Source organism: Miscanthus floridulus, chromosome 5 (assembly GCF_019320115.1).
Source record: "Miscanthus floridulus cultivar M001 chromosome 5, ASM1932011v1, whole genome shotgun sequence".
In the NCBI taxonomy this organism is placed as follows: Eukaryota; Viridiplantae; Streptophyta; class Magnoliopsida; order Poales; family Poaceae; genus Miscanthus; species Miscanthus floridulus.
Genome location: NC_089584.1, coordinates 27,326,887 through 27,344,795, shown reverse-complemented (window position 1 = coordinate 27,344,795; position 17,909 = coordinate 27,326,887). Strand labels below are relative to the sequence as shown.

General features: G+C 45.6%; 2 protein-coding genes across 2 annotated transcripts; one reads left to right on the top strand and one right to left on the bottom strand.

Annotated features, from left to right (window-relative positions):
• Positions 1-1,582: 1,582 nt before the first annotated feature.
• Positions 1,583-7,686, bottom strand: LOC136449732 (sphingosine-1-phosphate lyase). The gene is made up of 15 exons (XM_066449896.1): positions 7,150-7,686; positions 6,976-7,021; positions 6,153-6,301; positions 5,940-5,999; positions 4,887-5,111; positions 4,640-4,781; positions 4,461-4,511; positions 4,273-4,364; positions 3,412-3,538; positions 3,296-3,311; positions 2,818-2,925; positions 2,662-2,716; positions 2,225-2,371; positions 2,045-2,123; positions 1,583-1,934 (listed from the first exon to the last, which is right to left on the bottom strand). The coding sequence occupies exons 1-15, from the start codon at positions 7,332-7,334 to the stop codon at positions 1,812-1,814; spliced, it is 1,605 nt and encodes a 534-aa protein (XP_066305993.1). The 5' UTR covers positions 7,335-7,686; the 3' UTR covers positions 1,583-1,811.
• A 4,573-nt stretch (positions 7,687-12,259) lies between these two features.
• On the top strand, positions 12,260-17,485 carry LOC136449733 (uncharacterized). Its single transcript, XM_066449897.1, has 6 exons — positions 12,260-12,359; positions 12,457-12,661; positions 15,760-15,850; positions 15,940-16,329; positions 16,402-16,897; positions 16,995-17,485. The coding sequence occupies exons 1-6, from the start codon at positions 12,275-12,277 to the stop codon at positions 17,483-17,485; spliced, it is 1,758 nt and encodes a 585-aa protein (XP_066305994.1). The 5' UTR covers positions 12,260-12,274.
• Positions 17,486-17,909: the final 424 nt, after the last annotated feature.

Below are 17,909 nucleotides of genomic sequence, written 5' to 3'. Positions count from 1 at the left end.
ATCGGACGCTCCGGTCGTGAATACCGGACGCGTCCGGTCGGCATACCGGATGTGTCCAGTAGCTCCCAGACTGCCACGTGTCTTATTCAAACCAGCCTAGCCGTTGTTGCCCATTCGCCGACGACCGGACGCTCAAACACACTTGACCGAACCGGTCGAGTCCAGTTAGCCACCAGGGCCGACCAGACTCGTCTGATGGAAACTGATCGGACGCTGAGCCTCAGCGTCCGGTCGAGTACAGTAAGCATCCACTCATGACCGGATGCGTCCGGTGATACCGGACCGGACGCTGCCAGCGCCCGATCAACTACCCTGCCGAACACTGTGCCTGCTGATTCATACCGGACGCGTCTGGTGTGGCGACCGGACGCGTCCGGTCGCTGAGTCTGCCGCCAAAATACCAGACGTGTCCGGTCACATACCGGACGCGTCCGGTCACTCTATAACCAGCGCGACTAACTCCTATTCGACTCTATCTTCTTCACCCTTGCTCAAATGTGCCAACCACCAAGTGTATCACCTTGTGCACATGTGTTAGCATATTTTCACAAATATTTTCAAGGGTGTTAGCACTCCACTAGATCCTAAATGCATGTGCAATGAATTAAAGCATCTAGTGGCACTTTGATAACCACATTTCGATATGAGTTTCACTCCTCTTAATAGTACGGCTATCTATCCTAAATGTGATCACACTCACTAAGTGTCTTGATCACTAAAACAAAATGACTCCTATATTTTATACCTTTGCCTTGAGCCTTTTGTTTTTCTCTTTCTTCTTTTCCAAGTTCAAGCATTTGATCATCACTAATGTCATGATCTTCGTCATTGCTTCATCACTTGGAGTAGTGCTACCTATCTCATGATCATCTTGATAAACTAGGTTAGCACTTAGGGTTTTATCACTTAACCAAAACCAAACTAGAGCTTTCAACCGCCCTCTTGTCATCTTCTCAGTCTCCTGCTTGCCGTCGCAAAGGCCAGGACCGTCGAGGACTGCCAGGCACTTGCGCCATGGCCGCTGAATGCCTGGCATCTCGCGGCGCACCCTCCCATCTCCGGTCGTCCTCCACCCTAGCTGGCCTCGCCCTCGATCTCCCAGCTCCACACTGCCTCTCCGTGCCGTTCTTCCCTCTCTTCTTCCCCAATCGTCACAAAGCAGAGAAGGGCTCGCCAGGCCTCGCGGGCACGCGTGGGAGCGCTTGGCTGCACCGGCAAGGGCCTGTGGCGGGCAGGCCGCGCACACAGGCAGGGGCGCGACGGTTGCTCCGGCAGCAGCTCGTCGGCGGAATCAGTGGCGCGACGGCGGAGCGAGTGGTTGCTTGCCGGCCACGGGAGAGAGAAGAGAGACCTCGTGCTGCAGTGCTTGCTGGCCACAAGAGAGAGAAGAGAGAGCAGAGACAAGGACATTTTGGACGTTTTCTCTGGCTGGACCCACACGTCAGGGCTGTTAAACGGCAAAAACCATATGGGAGGCAGACAGAATGGTTTGGGAGACAAAAAAGTAAAGTGTCATAACACCAGGGTGCGTTTAAACTTTTTAGTGGCCTGTAGGCCTGGAGCATCTTTCGTAATGGCACACAGAAAAGGCTCAATGTTTTATAGGAACAGATACATTTGTAAGCCTGGTGGTACATTTCATATGCATGCTCTGATATTGATATACAATCATACACTTCTTGTAATCATGAATAAATGTGATTGTATCGCCTCAATGACTTTCCCCTCTCTCCTATGATAACTTTGTATACCTAGGCAAACAAATCACAGCACTGCGACTGTTTTTCACAAGCCATAATCACTTAATCAGTTCAGCAAGAGCTGTCCATGAACTCCACAAGCAGCTCCCTCACCGTGCCTCTGTCTGGCATCTTCCCTGCGGCGCCGTAGATAGGAGCCATTCCACCGCTAATAGGGCCTGGGTTTGCTTTCACCTGCCAACGCCAGCCAGTAATAAGAACATATGGTCTTTCCTAGCGATGGAATGGATCAGGGTAATAATAGCCATTAGGCGACATAACATAACACGTGCTGAGCAACTCACAGTGTTCACAGAGTCTTGCAGATCCTTCAGGAATTGGTTGTAAATAGTCGTGTGTTGAAGGGTCACACAAATGTGCAAACTGAAACCGATAAGGATTGTCAGACTAGCCGAGAATGCAAAATAGCACCGATGGCTGCTGGAGTGCAGGTACAATATTGTTTGTCTGAAACTAGGATTTACCTGTTAGGTCTCTGCAGGGCATTGAGATGCCAACCTTTTGATGACAGTATGTCGTTCACCTCAAATATGTCGACAACATCTGAGGCGAACGCCACAACGGTCATATCTGGTTTCCCAATCACAAACAACCCTGGGATCTCTCCAATCCTGCACAAGCCATAAAATTTTACCCACAGCTAAGCGGTGATCCATTTTGATGATCCAGTCACAACAAAAGGAAGCACATCTATTGTTAATATAGAAATATTACAAGTGTGCTAATTAATTTGGCATTTGACCATGCATACTAGTAGAAAATAAATATCTGCGTGAATACTACTTCAATTTAAAAAGTTACAATAATTAAATAAACAAAAATGGGTCAAACATAGTTATAGTCAGAGTTTGTCTTATGTCTTATAGTTCAGCGTTCAGGCATAATAAGCAAACAAGTTTACCCTCTTTGTATTTTCTTCGAAACTTCCATGATACGGCTTGTACTGTCCAAGTAGCCTGGAAGCAAGAAAAGCAATGGTATACATCACAAAGTACTATTTGATTCTAAGACACCACTACACACTGATGGAATTTCAAAATAAGTTTGTGTTTATCACCATTCAGTCCGAGAGACATCATAGCAGCCCAAGCTCCCGCAATTAATCCACCTGGCCTGCTTCCAGCCATAGTGGGAGAAACATAAAGCCCACCGGTCCACTCAGTAACTGAACAAACAAGGAAACACAAATGCAATTATTAATCACTATTCAAACTTTTGAAGAAGACTCGAATAAGTTAAGATAACAAATGATTTTCAGGAACCAAGTACTACTTCCACAGATAGTGGAAGTACAGCCAACTTCTCCAGACTATTTTTTCTTAAAAAAAATTACAACTAACAGTTTCTTCCAGCTATATTTCCAACATGTTCATTTTCTCGAACTATTTCCAACATGTTCATACCTGCTACGCTGTAAAAATTATGTATTTTCCATAATGGAAACCATGATATGACATTAATACAAACAGAAGTTAAAAATACATAAGTTCATTAAAGAGGTTTCATTTAATTTTGGAAGAAGAGGAAGAGCTTACCAGCAACAAATTGATGCTGAATTTGTTGGTGATATCCAAGATGTCAGAGTGAATCACACGGAGAGGAAAATGTTAGAATTTGGTCGAGTAAAGTAAAGACAGATATACCATGGTACCTTTCTAATTTCATGATTTCTGTACAGGACAATGCTTGTGCCTTTTGGTGCTAATCCATACTTATGAACATCTGATGAGATTGACGTAACACCCTTGACAGAAAAATCAAAAGGAGGAATAGGGTACCTGCACATATTGCAGATAAAACACAAAAAAATACAAAAAATGTAGCACTTTCAGAAAATCAAAGCTCACAAACAAAAGATTTAATGGATACTATTGACATACTGCTATTCTTCCTAGATTCTGAAAATCAACCAATGTCCCACAAAAGGGAAGGCAAAAATACACAGAGAAAACTAATCAAGATTCGTCACAAGCTGATCTTTAACCAGACGCTTTTGTTCATCTCCAATTTTATTTCAGATCACAGCAATTAAACATATTGCTTTCATATGTGGTTATCATATATCACATTTAGTTTTAACCATTTTTTAAGTTTATTTATCGTCAATGATGAAAGTTTTTACATAGAGGCAATTGATGTTGGCTGGCAAACAAATCTAAATAAAATTCCTGAACCTCAAACATTAACTTAGAGAATTTGAATGAACAAAGTGTTTTAAGATGAAAACTTATAATCATTTGAACTGCTTCAAGTTGGGGTGCGCATATGGAGGGGTTACAAGAAAATTTTGCAACCTACAGGAACCATGTTGTTATGATCGTACAAATAATCAATTCTAGGCATTCAGCACTTTACTTTTATCCGAATGAGGAAATATTGTTAGGCCAATCATCAAGTTATTGCAATAAATAGATGGGTCATTCTGAAATTGTCTAGTAAGTTCTTCAAAGTACAGATACCTAGTAAAATAATATGGCTAGGAAAAACTAACGGCTATGAAGAGAGCTCATACCCAAGCTTACGAGCAAAAGGCAGTACAAAGCCACCAAGGCATAAATCAACATGCAAGCAAATGTCATAGCGCGAAGCCAGTTCCCCAAGTTCCTGGAGATATGTTGTGAAGCAACCAACAAACCAGTCATGCATTAAGAATTATATGACATAGTAATGTTTTAACATGATAATAATTTAGCTTCATACCTCAATAGGATCGATTAAACCATGAGGAAATCCTGGTGCAGATCCAATCATCTGTACAACAGGAGTCTGTTAGGAGACATTATATATAATGTTCCTTTGTGGTGTTTCCATCGATATTCCATACTGGGCAAGAACATTGAGGACCATTATATATGACTTAAAATCATGAAAAAGCTTACCATTATGGTGTTTCCATTTATGCATCGTTTGAATCCTTTCACATCTGCAAGAAACTCTTTGTTCACAGGTACACGCCGCACTTTAATATTGAAGTATTCAGCAGCTTTGTCATACGCAGAATGTGCTGATTCAGCCATTATCCTGTGTACAATAACCTTTCCTTACCATAGAGACAAGAAGGTGTAGAACTTGCAAAAGAAAAAGGTACTTGTTGAGAAAATTAAACATAATCAACCATTATCTCACATTTCAGGCTTTGTAATTCCTTTCTTTGATCGCATATAGTCACGTGTTGTTTTGACTGCTAATAATATGCTTTCAGTTCCACCTGATGTCATGTTGCCACAAATTTGTCCACCAGATGATTTTTCTTTGCTGCCAAGTAAAGCAGCTGTCATTGCAACTACTTCAGCTTCCATGGTTGCCACACTCTTGAATACATCTTGATGGAGCGGATTGGTGTGTGAAAACCTGAAAAAAGATTTTTTTAAAAACGTCTATATAAATTCGACATGTTCAACAACTGAGTGTTGCAGAAATACGTATGTTACGATGGATTTGCGGTCACACAAGAATAGACCGAGTTCGGAACGATAATATATGTGATCGCCTAGAGATAGCACAAATTGAAGAAAAGCTTGTCCAACATCGGTTGAGGTGGTTTGGCCATGTCCAAAGGAGACCTCCAGAGACACCAGTGCATTGTGGAATCCTAAGCCAAGCTAATAATATGAGGAGAGGTAGAAGAAGACCGAAATTGACATTGGGGGAGGCAATAAAAAAAGATTTGAAAGCTTGGGATATACCTAGAGATCTATGTTTGAATATGAGTACTTGTAAAACAGCTATTGAAGTGACTGATCCATGACTTGAGGCTCTTGGTGGGTTTCAGCTCTAGCCTACCCCAACTTGCTTAGGACTGAAAGGCTATGTTGTTGTTGTACTGATGTGGTACCCGTAATCAACATAACAGATCAGAATTTTTGAGTCTAAATTAAATTATGGAAGGGCTAAAATAAGATAAGTAGAATCACATGGAAACTTTGAGCATTGATTAATAAAAAAAGACATTCCACAAACACCAGCAATGATTTGGAATCGTTCTTCGCCCACTGATGAGTTATGAATGAAGGCACATTCTCAAACTTAGATATAAAATGCAATCACAGACACCTAACTTTGCTATATTTCCTGTTTAAGCTGAGAAAGGCATGTCGCATTTATATGAGATCCATGAGAAGTATGCGTTCATTGGATCAATCAAGATTGAAAGTGACATTAAGGAAATATCAGTCTTACATAGAGTACGCCTTGTTTATCAATTCAAAATGGCCCTCAGACTCACTTCCAGCAATATATCTGCAAGAAAAGTTAACCAATGCAATAAAGTTTGTTTGATACTAGAAAAGAATGAGTAGTTTACAACATAATAACCAAATCAAAGTCTAATAAATTGGAACGGGATGGGATGCACTAGTTTCGGTATTGTCTGTGAGAATGAGGTGCACATACACGGTGCCAGAGCATTTTCCCTGCCAGTCTACATCTTTGGATTTCAGTGTTTCAAGTTCCTCTATCACTTGCTCGGCAAGGCCAATAGTTGGCAACTCAGCTCGCCGATCGTTCTTGGCCCCACCGCCGGATTGCATCTTATCAACAACCTGATACAATAGCAGCAGAGACTTCGTAAAGGATATATCTTGATACATTATATATATAATAAAGGTATATATATAATGTAATCACAAGAGTGATCAGGGTAGGCAGTCCACTATGTTTCATGCATATAGATGTCATCTCAGAATTAGTAAACGATATATAATAATTGATCAAGGACCACAAGCCTTAGAATGAAGGCACATTTTGCGTGCACGAAAGCAGCTATAAGATCCGTGTACTCAGCCAGATTTAGAGGAGAAGCTATGAGTAGCACCAAGAAGAAAACAGACGTACTCCGTGGTGCAAGGTGCAACGGCAACGTGACCATGTGAACAGTACTGACAGCGAAGCTGCGTACTGGACTTTGGCACTTCACCAGAAAAGCATCTTTTTGAAGGCGCATACGTCAAAATGTGTTGACGGAAACATAGTTGTGGGCTGGCAAGTTTCATAAGGAGAAGAGAAACAGTTACTGGCTATCTACCTGCAACAATCTGATTCACACTGCACAATCAATCGATAGTGGAGCACGAGGGGACAGAAAAAACACGAACTCTTCTCGATCGATTGGCGCAAGTACGAAGGCAGCAGAAAGATTTTGTTGAATCTTTGTTTTCTTTTTCGGCGTGTAAGAATGAGATGCATCAGTAGCAGTAACAATTAGTTAGTTCCTCACCTTCTTCTTCTCCGCCGCGATGTAGCCGGAGACTCCCGGCAGCAACCTGCGGAGAGCAGAGCAGAGCTAGATGAGCAAGCAACGCTAGTAGTAGTACGTGCCGCTTAGACGCAGTCGTCAACGGGCAGGCGATCATAAGGAATCAAGCAAGAAGGGCGGGGGCCGGGCGCTGACTTGACGGCGGCGATGGCGATGGCGACGAGCCCGCGGTCGGCGACGGCGTTGGCGGCGGCGTGGAGGGCCCGCGCGACGAGGAGCGCGAGGAGCGGCGCGGCGACGAGCGCCAGCGGCTCGTAGCGCGCCAGGCGGTCGTTGGCGGCCGCCCGGAGGCGCAGCGCCAGCTCCGCCGCCGCCTCCATGGGCGTCGCTCGGATTCGTTTGGTGGGAGTGGGATGGGAGTGGACTCCTCGAGGCTGCGAGCGCGGTGTGGTGGTGGTGGGCGGTGTCGTGGAGCGTGGGGGCCGGGGTTTGGGATACGATCGATCGAGCTGAGGAGAGCCGGGCCGGGTTGAATTGTTATATATGGCGTGGGGTGGGGGTGCCGGAGCGGAGGGGTTGCTGCGCTGCCGCTGCCGCTGCAGCCGGCGGCCAGCCGCCGCGCCCGGCAAAGACGAATTCGGCAGGGGACAATCAGCAACGCAGCAGGAGCTGGAAGGCACGGTGATCAATGAACTGAGTTTGCTCCAGGCATTTGTTTTGTTTTTATTTTATCATTTCCCTTTTTGTTTTTATATAACACAAGGATACTGCTAGTGATATTCTTTGACGCCTTTTCTGATTTTGACACGGTTGATTGGGAGTGAAGTCAGCAAAGGCGTGCTTGGACGCAACCCAAAGCGGGCCAAGTCAAGCGAGGCCAATAAATTGTCAGCCCGGTGCTGATACGAGAGTAGACGATCGTAGATTATTACTATTAATTGATTTGGTGTGAGAGAAAAATACTATTCTAGCTAGAAATTTACGATCGTTTACAATCAAACGAACAGGCTATGTACTCATACTATAGTTGGACAAAGGTAACATGTTGTGCCACAACCAAGAGTACTACTCTTACTATACTTGTACTTGGATTAGCATGTTTGGATCTATTAGCTACTTACTCCATCTCAAATCATAAGACATTTTGACATTTCTAAATTCATACTCCCTTGGTTCTAAATTACAAGTCACTTTGACTTTTTTATTCATCGATTTTGTTATGTATGTAGATATAATATTATATCTAGATGCATAGCAAAAATAAATATACCAAAAAAATCAAAGTGACTTATAATTTAGAACAGAGGGGTAGCTTTTATTTTGTATCTGGACATAACATATATCTAGGTGTGTAGCAAATCTATGAATCTATAAAAACTAAAATGTCTTATAATTTGGAACAGAATGAGTACTAATAATTAGGTAGCTAATAGATCATAGCTAATATTAGTTACTATTAGCTAGTTTAGTCCCATTAGTGAAATAACGGTTACTTGAGTATTGAACTAATAATTAGTTAAATTATTAACTATATCCATTTGGATCCAAAGAGATAACTATTAGCAGCTAACTATTATTACCTCAAAAAAAAAATCTAAACAGAGCCTAACATTACTATTGACTTCCTCCTCAACTTGAATTTGCACGACACCAACGTATAGCTGGCTGCTGCACTTCTGGAAAGCAGCCTTCTAGAAGCCATTAAAGTGGGTACCGTATCCATGGTGGGTGGAGCGTTTTTGTTTTGTTATGGATTTTTTTATTTTAGTAAAAAATCTAATATTTAAAAAATGATACGTCACAAACTAAAATCTTTAGTAAGGCCGTTTAGTGCGGCTCATACACCGGCTTCAACACTGAAGTGGGCGGAGTTGCACGAAACGCCCCCGTGCGGAGTGGCACTTCTGGCCACCAAAAGCACAAAGCTGGAGCAGTTTTGCATATGGACACAAAGCCGCGAAAAGTGGCTTCGCATGGAGGGCTCCTCTGGCCCCGATAACAGAGCGTGCGTGGACGAGTCATGTCAAACGTGTCCTTAGTCGCGCCAAAGGCCATTGTGTGACTTGCCACTGCATTCATTCTACATGTAGTGGAGTGATTAAATAGAGTGTTGGCGTTGTTGGGAGTATTTTCCACGTGTGTTGCGGACATGGCAGTTGAGTCACACCAATCAATTTGACATGACTATAAGGTCATGCCATTTGGTTGATGCTTATAGTTTGATTCAAAACAGGGATATAAGTAAGGATCTCTATTAAACATCTTGTAGTTTTTATGTAAAAGTTAAAAAAAATATTCATTTTGCTTGGATCTGGTTTCATACCGTTGAGGTTTTGAAACTAAAATTCTTTTTGAACGCTATGTTTGAGCTTTTGTTAAGCTATTTTTTCTTGCGATCCAAAATGAAAGACCTATGAACCTCTCTAAAAATATTATAGTTTTTCATGTAGATGCCAAAAACCAAGCACGGGCCATTTTTATTTGATCTAACAGCATAGCTTTTGTAGTTTTGAAATTAAAATTTTTCCTAGAATGTTACATTTGAGTTTTTGGTTAAGTTGGTTTCCAAAAAATCTGAGAATTCTAAATTCTTGGTTCAGAAAGTAGTATGTTGTCATGTAATTTTCCAGCATGCATCCTCAAGTGAAATCTGAAGTTCCTTAACAAAGCAAATGCTCAAAGTTAGGTTTAAATGTGAAAACAGATTCAAAAGAGTTCAAAACAATATCAATTTTTTTATGGATGCTAAAGATAATGCAAACATGTAGGATCGAGGAGGATGACCAGAGGATAGTGAATAGTTGGTTTTAAATCTTTTAGCAAGACCTAGCCGATGAAGATGTAAAATTGGAATTAACAGCTAAAACACGACTCCCTAGACTAAGATCACAAGCACCCTATGTCTAGGTTGAGTTTTGCAATACCAGGGTGACAAGGTAGAAAGTTTATTTCTAAGTATTTAAACAACTTGAATACAGAAGAGCTTAATTAAACAAATAACAATTGAAGACATCAATTTTTTTAGCATGGTCTTGGTGATTTGCCGATCACCCTTAATTCACGTTGAAGTGGGTTCAATGTTTATGGCTTCTCTATCAAGCCTTACAATCCTGCAAGATTATCCACTACCTCGTACGTTCGATCTCTAAACCGGTTGAGCCAAAGAACCACTCCACACCTCGGATTCACTAAAGTTGCTCTCTGCCTTCCTCCGGTGGAGATGAGCACAAGAGCCCCTCACAAATCAATCTCTAGAGTAAGCGCACAATCTTCTTAATAAAATAATTGCATTTTTCGTGTATCTATGTATGAGAATGAAATCCACTAGGGTCCTTGAACTTGTCCTGTAATCTCATCTAGGTCCATGTACTTCGAAAACTAAGATTGCAGGTCCTTTATAACTTGCTAAATGTATCATTTAGAGCCCAAACTAGCTTGGGTAGCCTATTTTCTCCCATGCTGACTGCTATGGTCAAACTTGCCTCTAATGGTTTTGACTTTTGAGGATCAAACCAGCAAACTCTCGTGCACGCCTTGCCAGACATGACTCACTGATGTTGACACGTGTCCGACCTCTGTCAAGGTTGATGCCTTCGTTTTCCTTCTTGACTTGACCGACACCATCTTTATCACCCAAGTAGATGCATGTCTAGCCTCCACCAAGTGCCATGATGACATTGTCGCCATCTTCATTGCCCATGTACTCTTACTCCTCACGTGTCCAATGTGAGTCGCACACTGTCCGTTCTCTGGCCTATGGTCCTTCGGTCTAAGCCTTCTCATCCGCCCTTCACAATTCCTAGTCCATCACGCACGGAGTCCTCATTGGATCTTCTCCATCGTCGTCTTGATGTACCCAACATCTTGTTACTATTAGCATAACCAAGCACATATGAAATATGACTCAACCGAGGAAACCTTAAACCTCTGAACTCTTGTGCCAATCATTCATTACAAATGGATGAGAGCAAGACACTTCTCAACTTTTTGTCTCGCAGTTAATCATCTAACTGATGATTTTGTGAGTACCACAAGAATTTTTATTTGTCCGTTGACTGACATATGGGGTCTAGTAGTGATATGAATGATGAGATAGTAAATTTCTGTTCATGGATGGCATGCAGATGCCAATGCAAGTAGGCCCATGAAGTCACAAATCCATAGTTCATGGATTTATGTAGCATCTTTTAAGAAGTTTAAGGAATCGTTGGTGTACTTTTATTCTTCTTTTTATATATGCTACGTAAACTTGCGAATCCTGGCTTTCATATACAACCCGATTAAGGAGAGGTCAAAAAGTTAAGCGCTAAGCTATGTCGCTCACGGAGTGATTGAGGTGTACACTTCAGATCAGATTAATTTACTGCTGGTTGTAACTGGTGAGCAAATTTAAACGAAGCTGTAGGACAGTAGCCAGTAGGAGTATGCATGCGACTGTTAACCTGTTGCTCTTAACAGCAAACGGCTAGCTACCGAAAGGATTGTATTCAAATCATTGATCTGATGATGAACAGACGGATCAAAGTATAGTACTCCTGTAGTAATAAATCAATGTGGGGTGCTTCAGGCACGTGAATTTCGTAGTGGACGCATAACGAGACCAAGTTGATGTTATTTTTAGGCGTGGTATCTCAAGCAGAGTACCTATACGAAATACTACTACATGAATCGAGGACCTTGCCTTAGCGACTTGGCGTTAAAAATACTACTAGTATATTTTCCCCGCGCTTCTGGACATCGTGCACCTCCAAACTCACTCTGATCGATGCAAAGCAACGTGATCCTCTGAGATTACCCAGGCAAAACCTTTTATCTGAATTAACAATTAGATTTGGGCGCTACACCGGCCTCTGCCCATAAGTATACACGCCAAGATGTGCGTGAACTGCAGGTGAAGAAGTAGCCAGTCGCAGGGGGGGGGGGGGGGGGGGGGGGGGGGGCTCCAGCCCCCCCCTAATTTCTTGATTTCAAGCCTAATCACTGTAGCAAAAGCTTGATTTCACCATTAAATCTTCATGCAAATCAACATCTTCATTGTTTTAGCCCCCCCTATCCCGCATCGTGCATCCGCCTCACAGCAGCACAGCACGCACCTGAGCTGAGCTAGCTGAGCTGCTGACCTATGGGGGTCCCATCAGATGACGGTGTCGTCCTTGCGACGACCAGTGCCGCCGTGTTCGTGCTGCTTCTTTGCGGCTTCGGCACGCCGACGGCAATGGCTGCCGGAGGAGGGGCGCAGCAGCAGAAGTACTACGGCGGCGCCAGGTACAAGGACCCGAGGCAGCCGCTGAACCGTCGGATCAACGACCTGCTGGGGCGCATGACGCTCGCGGAGAAGATCGGGCAGATGTCGCAGATCGAGCGCGAGAACGCCACAGCCGACGTCGTCCGTGGCTACTTCGTAGGTACGCACATCACATCGGTCCGCATGGCGGCCGGCGTGGTTGAAGCTAGCGCATCAGTGTCGATCGTGCCGTACTGAGTTGTGTGCCGTGCGTGAAGGGAGTGTGCTCAGCGGCGGAGGCAGCGTGCCGGCGCCCCAGGCTCCGGCAGAGGCATGGGTCGACATGGTCAACGGGATGCAGCGGGCGGCCATGTCCACGCGCCTTGGGATCCCCATGCTCTACGGCATCGACGCCGTCCACGGCCACGGCAACGTTTACAAGGCCACCGTCTTCCCGCACAACGTCGGCCTTGGCTGCACCAGGTGACTCCGGATGGATCTAAAATACTTCTAGACATAGATCAGTGGATAATACTTAGCTTAGATAAAAAACCTGAGTCGTCAAGCGCAATCGCGGCCATGGCGCCGCCAACATGGTGGCCGCAAAGGCAGTAGAGGTAGTCGTCAACGCGCCCGCCAGGTCGTCGAAGGTAGCAGCAGCACAAGTGCGGTGCTGTGATGGCGGTGAAGGCGATGGAGCTTCCCGTCACTTACAGCACCCCTCTCGATCGATCTAGGGTTAGGAACTTCGGTGGGGCGCTGGCGGCTACAGTGAACCTCATCTCTTGTGCCCCAGCCCTCACCATCCTTTTATGGCGCTGCGCGATGGGGGCTCATCAGCCAGTAGAAAGGCTGAGCGACCCCGATCAAGGCGCGGATCAAGGGCTCAATTGGTCATTGGGCCAATTGATGGAGATCAACCTAACAACTCCCATCCCCGGCCAAATGACCCAGTCGTTATATATGTTCTCTTCCCTTAAGTATACTTACAAATGTCACCGTCATCGTAACTATGGTGTGTGAAACAAGATTGAGATGGTTAGCCGCACGCTAGGCACAATGGCCTTCGGATATCTTTCCCATGTATGGTTGCGTTGGAGGCTTAACAAAAGAATCGACCATGCTTGAAGCTTTCGTTATGGTATTACGAGTGATATTTAGCCGTCTCTCTTCATACATATAAGACTTCGTTTTAGGGCGGGGTCCCTCTTCGGATGCCCGTGCCTGCCCCACTTGCTGCGCAAGCTGCTGCGCCTGTCCAGGCCTGATGTGCTTCCCGCCCGCCCTGTGCCTGCTACTACATCTACCCGACGTTCGTACGCTCGTCGGGTAGGGTTTCTCTGCTGAGTTTGAACTACCATGGTGAGATTGAGGGAAGGGAAGGAAAGGAAGGGGAGGGGAAGGGGAGGTAGAAGAAAGGAAAGGCCCAAGCGCGCTGCGCGAGGAAAGCGCGAGGTAGGAGCCGAAGCCCTACGGCAGACCGCTGTCCGCCAGCCACCGGCGTCATTGCAACATGTGCAACACCAGTTCTACTTTTGAAATATCCAGATGAAACATTTGCAGTATAAGTCTGAAATAGATGAAACACTTGAAATATGCTCTTGAAACATACGAGTGTAGCCATAGCAACATGTGTAACACCAAGATCTACTTTTGAAACATCCAGTTGAAACATTTGCAACATACAGAAATACTTGAAATATAGGCTTGCAACATGTGTATTTTATCATTGCAACATATGCAACATCCCAGATATACTATTGCAACATCCAGATAAAACATTTGAAACAAAAGTTTGAAACGCCTGAAACAATTAAAACACAGCGATCCCCTATGAGGCCATGCCACGACCTACCTGGTGGGGAACTGCGGTAGATCGACGAGGAGTACAAGGAGCGGATGGAGGCCGCCCTAGGGGGCGCAGGAGTGGCAACGGCGAGCCCAACCGAGCAGGGAAGCCGAGGCGGACTGCCGCGAGGAGAGCAATCTCCCAGGCCGCCCTGACGTCGTGGGCTGCTCCAGCACCCTTACCACCGCTGGCGCCGACAGCACATACCCCATCGGAGTATTATCGTTTTTTTAGGAGATGTCTAGTCAACAACGGGTTGTTTATCAACCAAATTTTTCCTATGCACTTACGCTGTCTTATAGCTATATTTACACTGCTTATGACTATATTTACACTGCTTATTATTTACAATGATTTATTCGGTGTAATTTATTAGATAGAGTGATGTAATTTGGGGATAACACAAATATATACCAAAATTTTCAAAAAAAAAATTACAAATTATTTTAATAGATTCCAGCTACCAGAGAGATATATGTCAAATTGTTCACAAATTCTTCAAAAATTTCAAAAAAAAAAAAACAAAATCCACACAAGGAGGTGAGAGAGGAGAGATTGGGTGTTCCGTGCTCACGTTCGTGTGTCAGGAAGGGACACACGCATCAGCATGATTGCTTGCTTGATGCTGAAGTGGTATAGCTGCAGCAGGTGGTGAGTCACAGGACGGCCACGAGGGAAGGTGCTGAGGACGAGGTGGAAGGGGTGGGCGGCGGCATGTGGCATCGGTCCGGGGCGTGAGGAGGCCGTTGCTTCCGTATTGTATGGCTCAAAATATGGTTGATAACAACCGGTAAATTAACCGGTTGATCATTAGCTTTTCTAGGTTTTTTTATGTCGCTAACGGTATGTGTTCCTTTGTCTTGTGATGCTAAAAAGAAAGTAGAGGCATTTTTCTGAGGGCACGTTGTAATAATAAAGAAAACCCATAGATGTCAGACATGGTGTGCGACTGTGCGTGCAAGGATCTCCCTCTGCATTGCATATCGAAAAATAAAGTCCCACGTGACGGACGCTTAAGGAGATGGTTGACCATTTGTCTGTGGCTCCACACTGATATCGATATAGCTAGTGAACGCGCGCTTCTCGTGGATAAAAAGATTATTATTTTACTTACTCGATCTATTGCTATACTGGAGTAGGCTAAAAGAATTAACTACTATACTCTATTTTTTTTCCAAATCATAAAATATTTGGCTTTTCTAAATACATACATATATTAGTTATATCTAAATGCATAGTCAAATAGTTTTATAATTTGGAATGGAGGGAATACATCCGTTTTAAATGATACTTAGCTGTGTATTCAATCAAACTTCTACTTTGACCAATTTGATTGAAAAATCTACCAACGTATATAACATTAAATTAGCTGTAATAAATTTTCATTAAATATATTTTCATAACCAGCCTCTAGATGTTACTATTTTTTTGAAAAATATAGTAAAATGTTTGAGTACAAAGCAAAAGTAAAGTAATTTAGAACGGGTGAAGTATTAATAGTAGAGTGCTTGACTGTCCCAATTCGAATTGGTGATCGAGTGTACAAGTAAATTCCGAGCCAGCAGCTTAAACTCAAAATTATGGGGGTTGACGAACAAATTATTCACCATCACATAACTTGAGCATCACATGAAAACTTTCGGCCGATTACTGGCGGTTGTGATTTGTGGATAAATTTTTGGTGGTACTCGAACATTTTTCAACTTTTGAGTTTACTTGATGAATCGATCAGAGACCCAGAGCTGGTAAAGAAGATTGGAGCAGCAGTGGCACTGGAGGTCAGGGCCACCGGAATCCCTTACGTGTTCGCCCCATGCGTTGCGGTACGCACCTGATCGCAGATTAATAAGCCAAGGCCAAAATCACATGCCAAGAGATAAACTTCTTCTTCTACCTTGCTGCTCGCTGGCAGGTGTGCAGGGACCCGAGGTGGGGCCGGTGCTACGAGAGCTTCAGCGAGGACCCCAAGGTGGTGCAGGCGATGACGTCCATCATCCCCGGGCTGCAGGGCGAGATCCCCGCCAGCGGCCGCCGGGGCACGCCGTTCGTCGCCGGGCAGCGCAACGTGGCGGCGTGCTCCAAGCACTACGTCGGCGACGGCGGCACGACGAGGGGCATCAACGAGAACAACACGGTGGCCAGCTTCCACGACCTGCTCAGCGCCCACATGCCGCCCTACTACAGCGCCGTCATCCAGGGGGTCTCCACCGTCATGGTCTCCTTCTCCAGCTGGAACGGGGTCAAGATGCACGCCAGCCGCTTCCTCATCACAGACTTCCTCAAGAACAGGCTTCGCTTCAGGGTTCGCACGTACCTTCTCTGTTACTCCTACATGATATATCTGTGAAACTGTAAATTGATTAGTATTTTTCAGGGTTTTGTAATATCGGATTGGCGAGGACTGGACAAGATGACGAGCCCTGAACACGCGGACTACATGATGTCCGTCCAGCTGGGAATCCTTGCCGGCATTGACATGGTCATGATCCCGTACACATACACAGAGTTCATCGACGACCTGACGGCGCTGGTGCAGAATGGCACCATCCCGATGAGCCGGATCGACGACGCCGTGCGCCGGATCCTCCGCGTTAAGTTCACCATGGGCCTCTTCGAGAACCCCTACGGCGACGCCAGCCTGGCCGGCGAGCTGGGGAAGCAGGAGCACCGGGAGCTGGCGCGGGAGGCCGTGCGCAGGTCCCTCGTCCTGCTCAAGAACGGCAAGGACGGGGACAAGCCGCTGCTGCCGCTGCCAAAGAAGGCCCGCGGCAGCATCCTCGTCACCGGCAGCCACGCGCACAACCTCGGCTACCAGTGCGGCGGCTGGACCATCACCTGGCAGGGCCTCGGCGGGAACAACCTCACCACTGGTATGGCTGCACGCCGAAATTGGGCTATGCTATGCATGCACATGCACCGCGCGCCACAAATTAAAATTTAAATCTGCTGGAAATCGCGCGCGCGCAGGGACCACGATTCTCGACGGCATCAGGCGCGCCGTGGACCGCGGCACCGACGTTGTCTACTCCGAGAGCCCCGACGCCGGCTTCGTCCAGCAGAACAAGGGGCGGTTCGACTACGCCGTCGTCGTCGTCGGCGAGCCGCCGTACGCCGAGTCGTTCGGGGACAACCTCAACCTGACCATCCCGGCGCCCGGGCCCAGCGTCATCCGGGACGTGTGCAGCAGCATCAGGTGCGCCGTGGTCCTCGTGTCCGGGCGGCCGCTGGTGGTGGAGCCGTACATGGGCGTCGTGGACGCGCTGGTGGCGGCGTGGCTGCCGGGCACGGAAGGGCAGGGCATCAGCGACGTGCTGTTCGGCGACTACGGGTTCACGGGGAAGCTGGCCAGGACGTGGTTCCGGTCGGTGGAGCAGCTGCCCATGAACGTCGGCGACGCGCACTACGATCCCCTGTTCCCGTTCGGGTTCGGGCTCACCACACAGCCAACACAGCTTTGATTAGGAGACAACCGAGAGTGGTTTTCTTGGCGTCCATTTTGCTCCGAGATTTGCGCTGCTAGGGGAGGGGAGGGGGAGAGGATTTTGCTTCAAGATACGTGCTGCTGTGGGAGAGAAGGGTCCATGAACATTTGAGATAGGCCGCTCGCATGGATGTGTGGTCTTGCCTTTGCCGGAGACAACTAACCTTCAAGGTTTCAAGTATGTCATGGAACAGGTCTAAGTTGTCTTTGTTGTTCCCAAAAGAATAAAGGATAAGGTTTTGTTTGGTATCACTCGATATGGCTCTCTTTTGCTTTGGTTCCACGAGCAGCTCAATTGTAATTCTTGTGCTATGGGAGGTGTGCCATTTTTATGTCTTGGACATCATTACTTATTAGTCATCCCATATATAGACATCCATATTTTTACCATTATATATTCT

What these genes read in the sequence shown, in the direction of transcription:
- LOC136449732 (XM_066449896.1), bottom strand. Translation starts at nt 7,334, where the DNA reads ATGGAGGCGGCGGCGGAGCTGGCGCTGCGCCTCCGGGCGGCCGCCAAC. An exon ending in GATGTCTCTCGGACTGAATG is followed by an intron (nt 2,717 to 2,817) that starts GTGATAAACACA and finishes TCTTGCTTCCAG; the next exon opens with GCTACTTGGACAGTACAAGC. An exon ending in TCGAAGAAAATACAAAGAGG is followed by an intron (nt 2,372 to 2,661) that starts GTAAACTTGTTT and finishes TGGCTTGTGCAG; the next exon opens with GATTGGAGAGATCCCAGGGT.
- LOC136449733 (XM_066449897.1), top strand. Translation starts at nt 12,275, where the DNA reads ATGACGCTCGCGGAGAAGATCGGGCAGATGTCGCAGATCGAGCGCGAG. An exon ending in GTCGGCCTTGGCTGCACCAG is followed by an intron (nt 12,662 to 15,759) that starts GTGACTCCGGAT and finishes TGAATCGATCAG; the next exon opens with AGACCCAGAGCTGGTAAAGA. An exon ending in AGAACAGGCTTCGCTTCAGG is followed by an intron (nt 16,330 to 16,401) that starts GTTCGCACGTAC and finishes AGTATTTTTCAG; the next exon opens with GGTTTTGTAATATCGGATTG.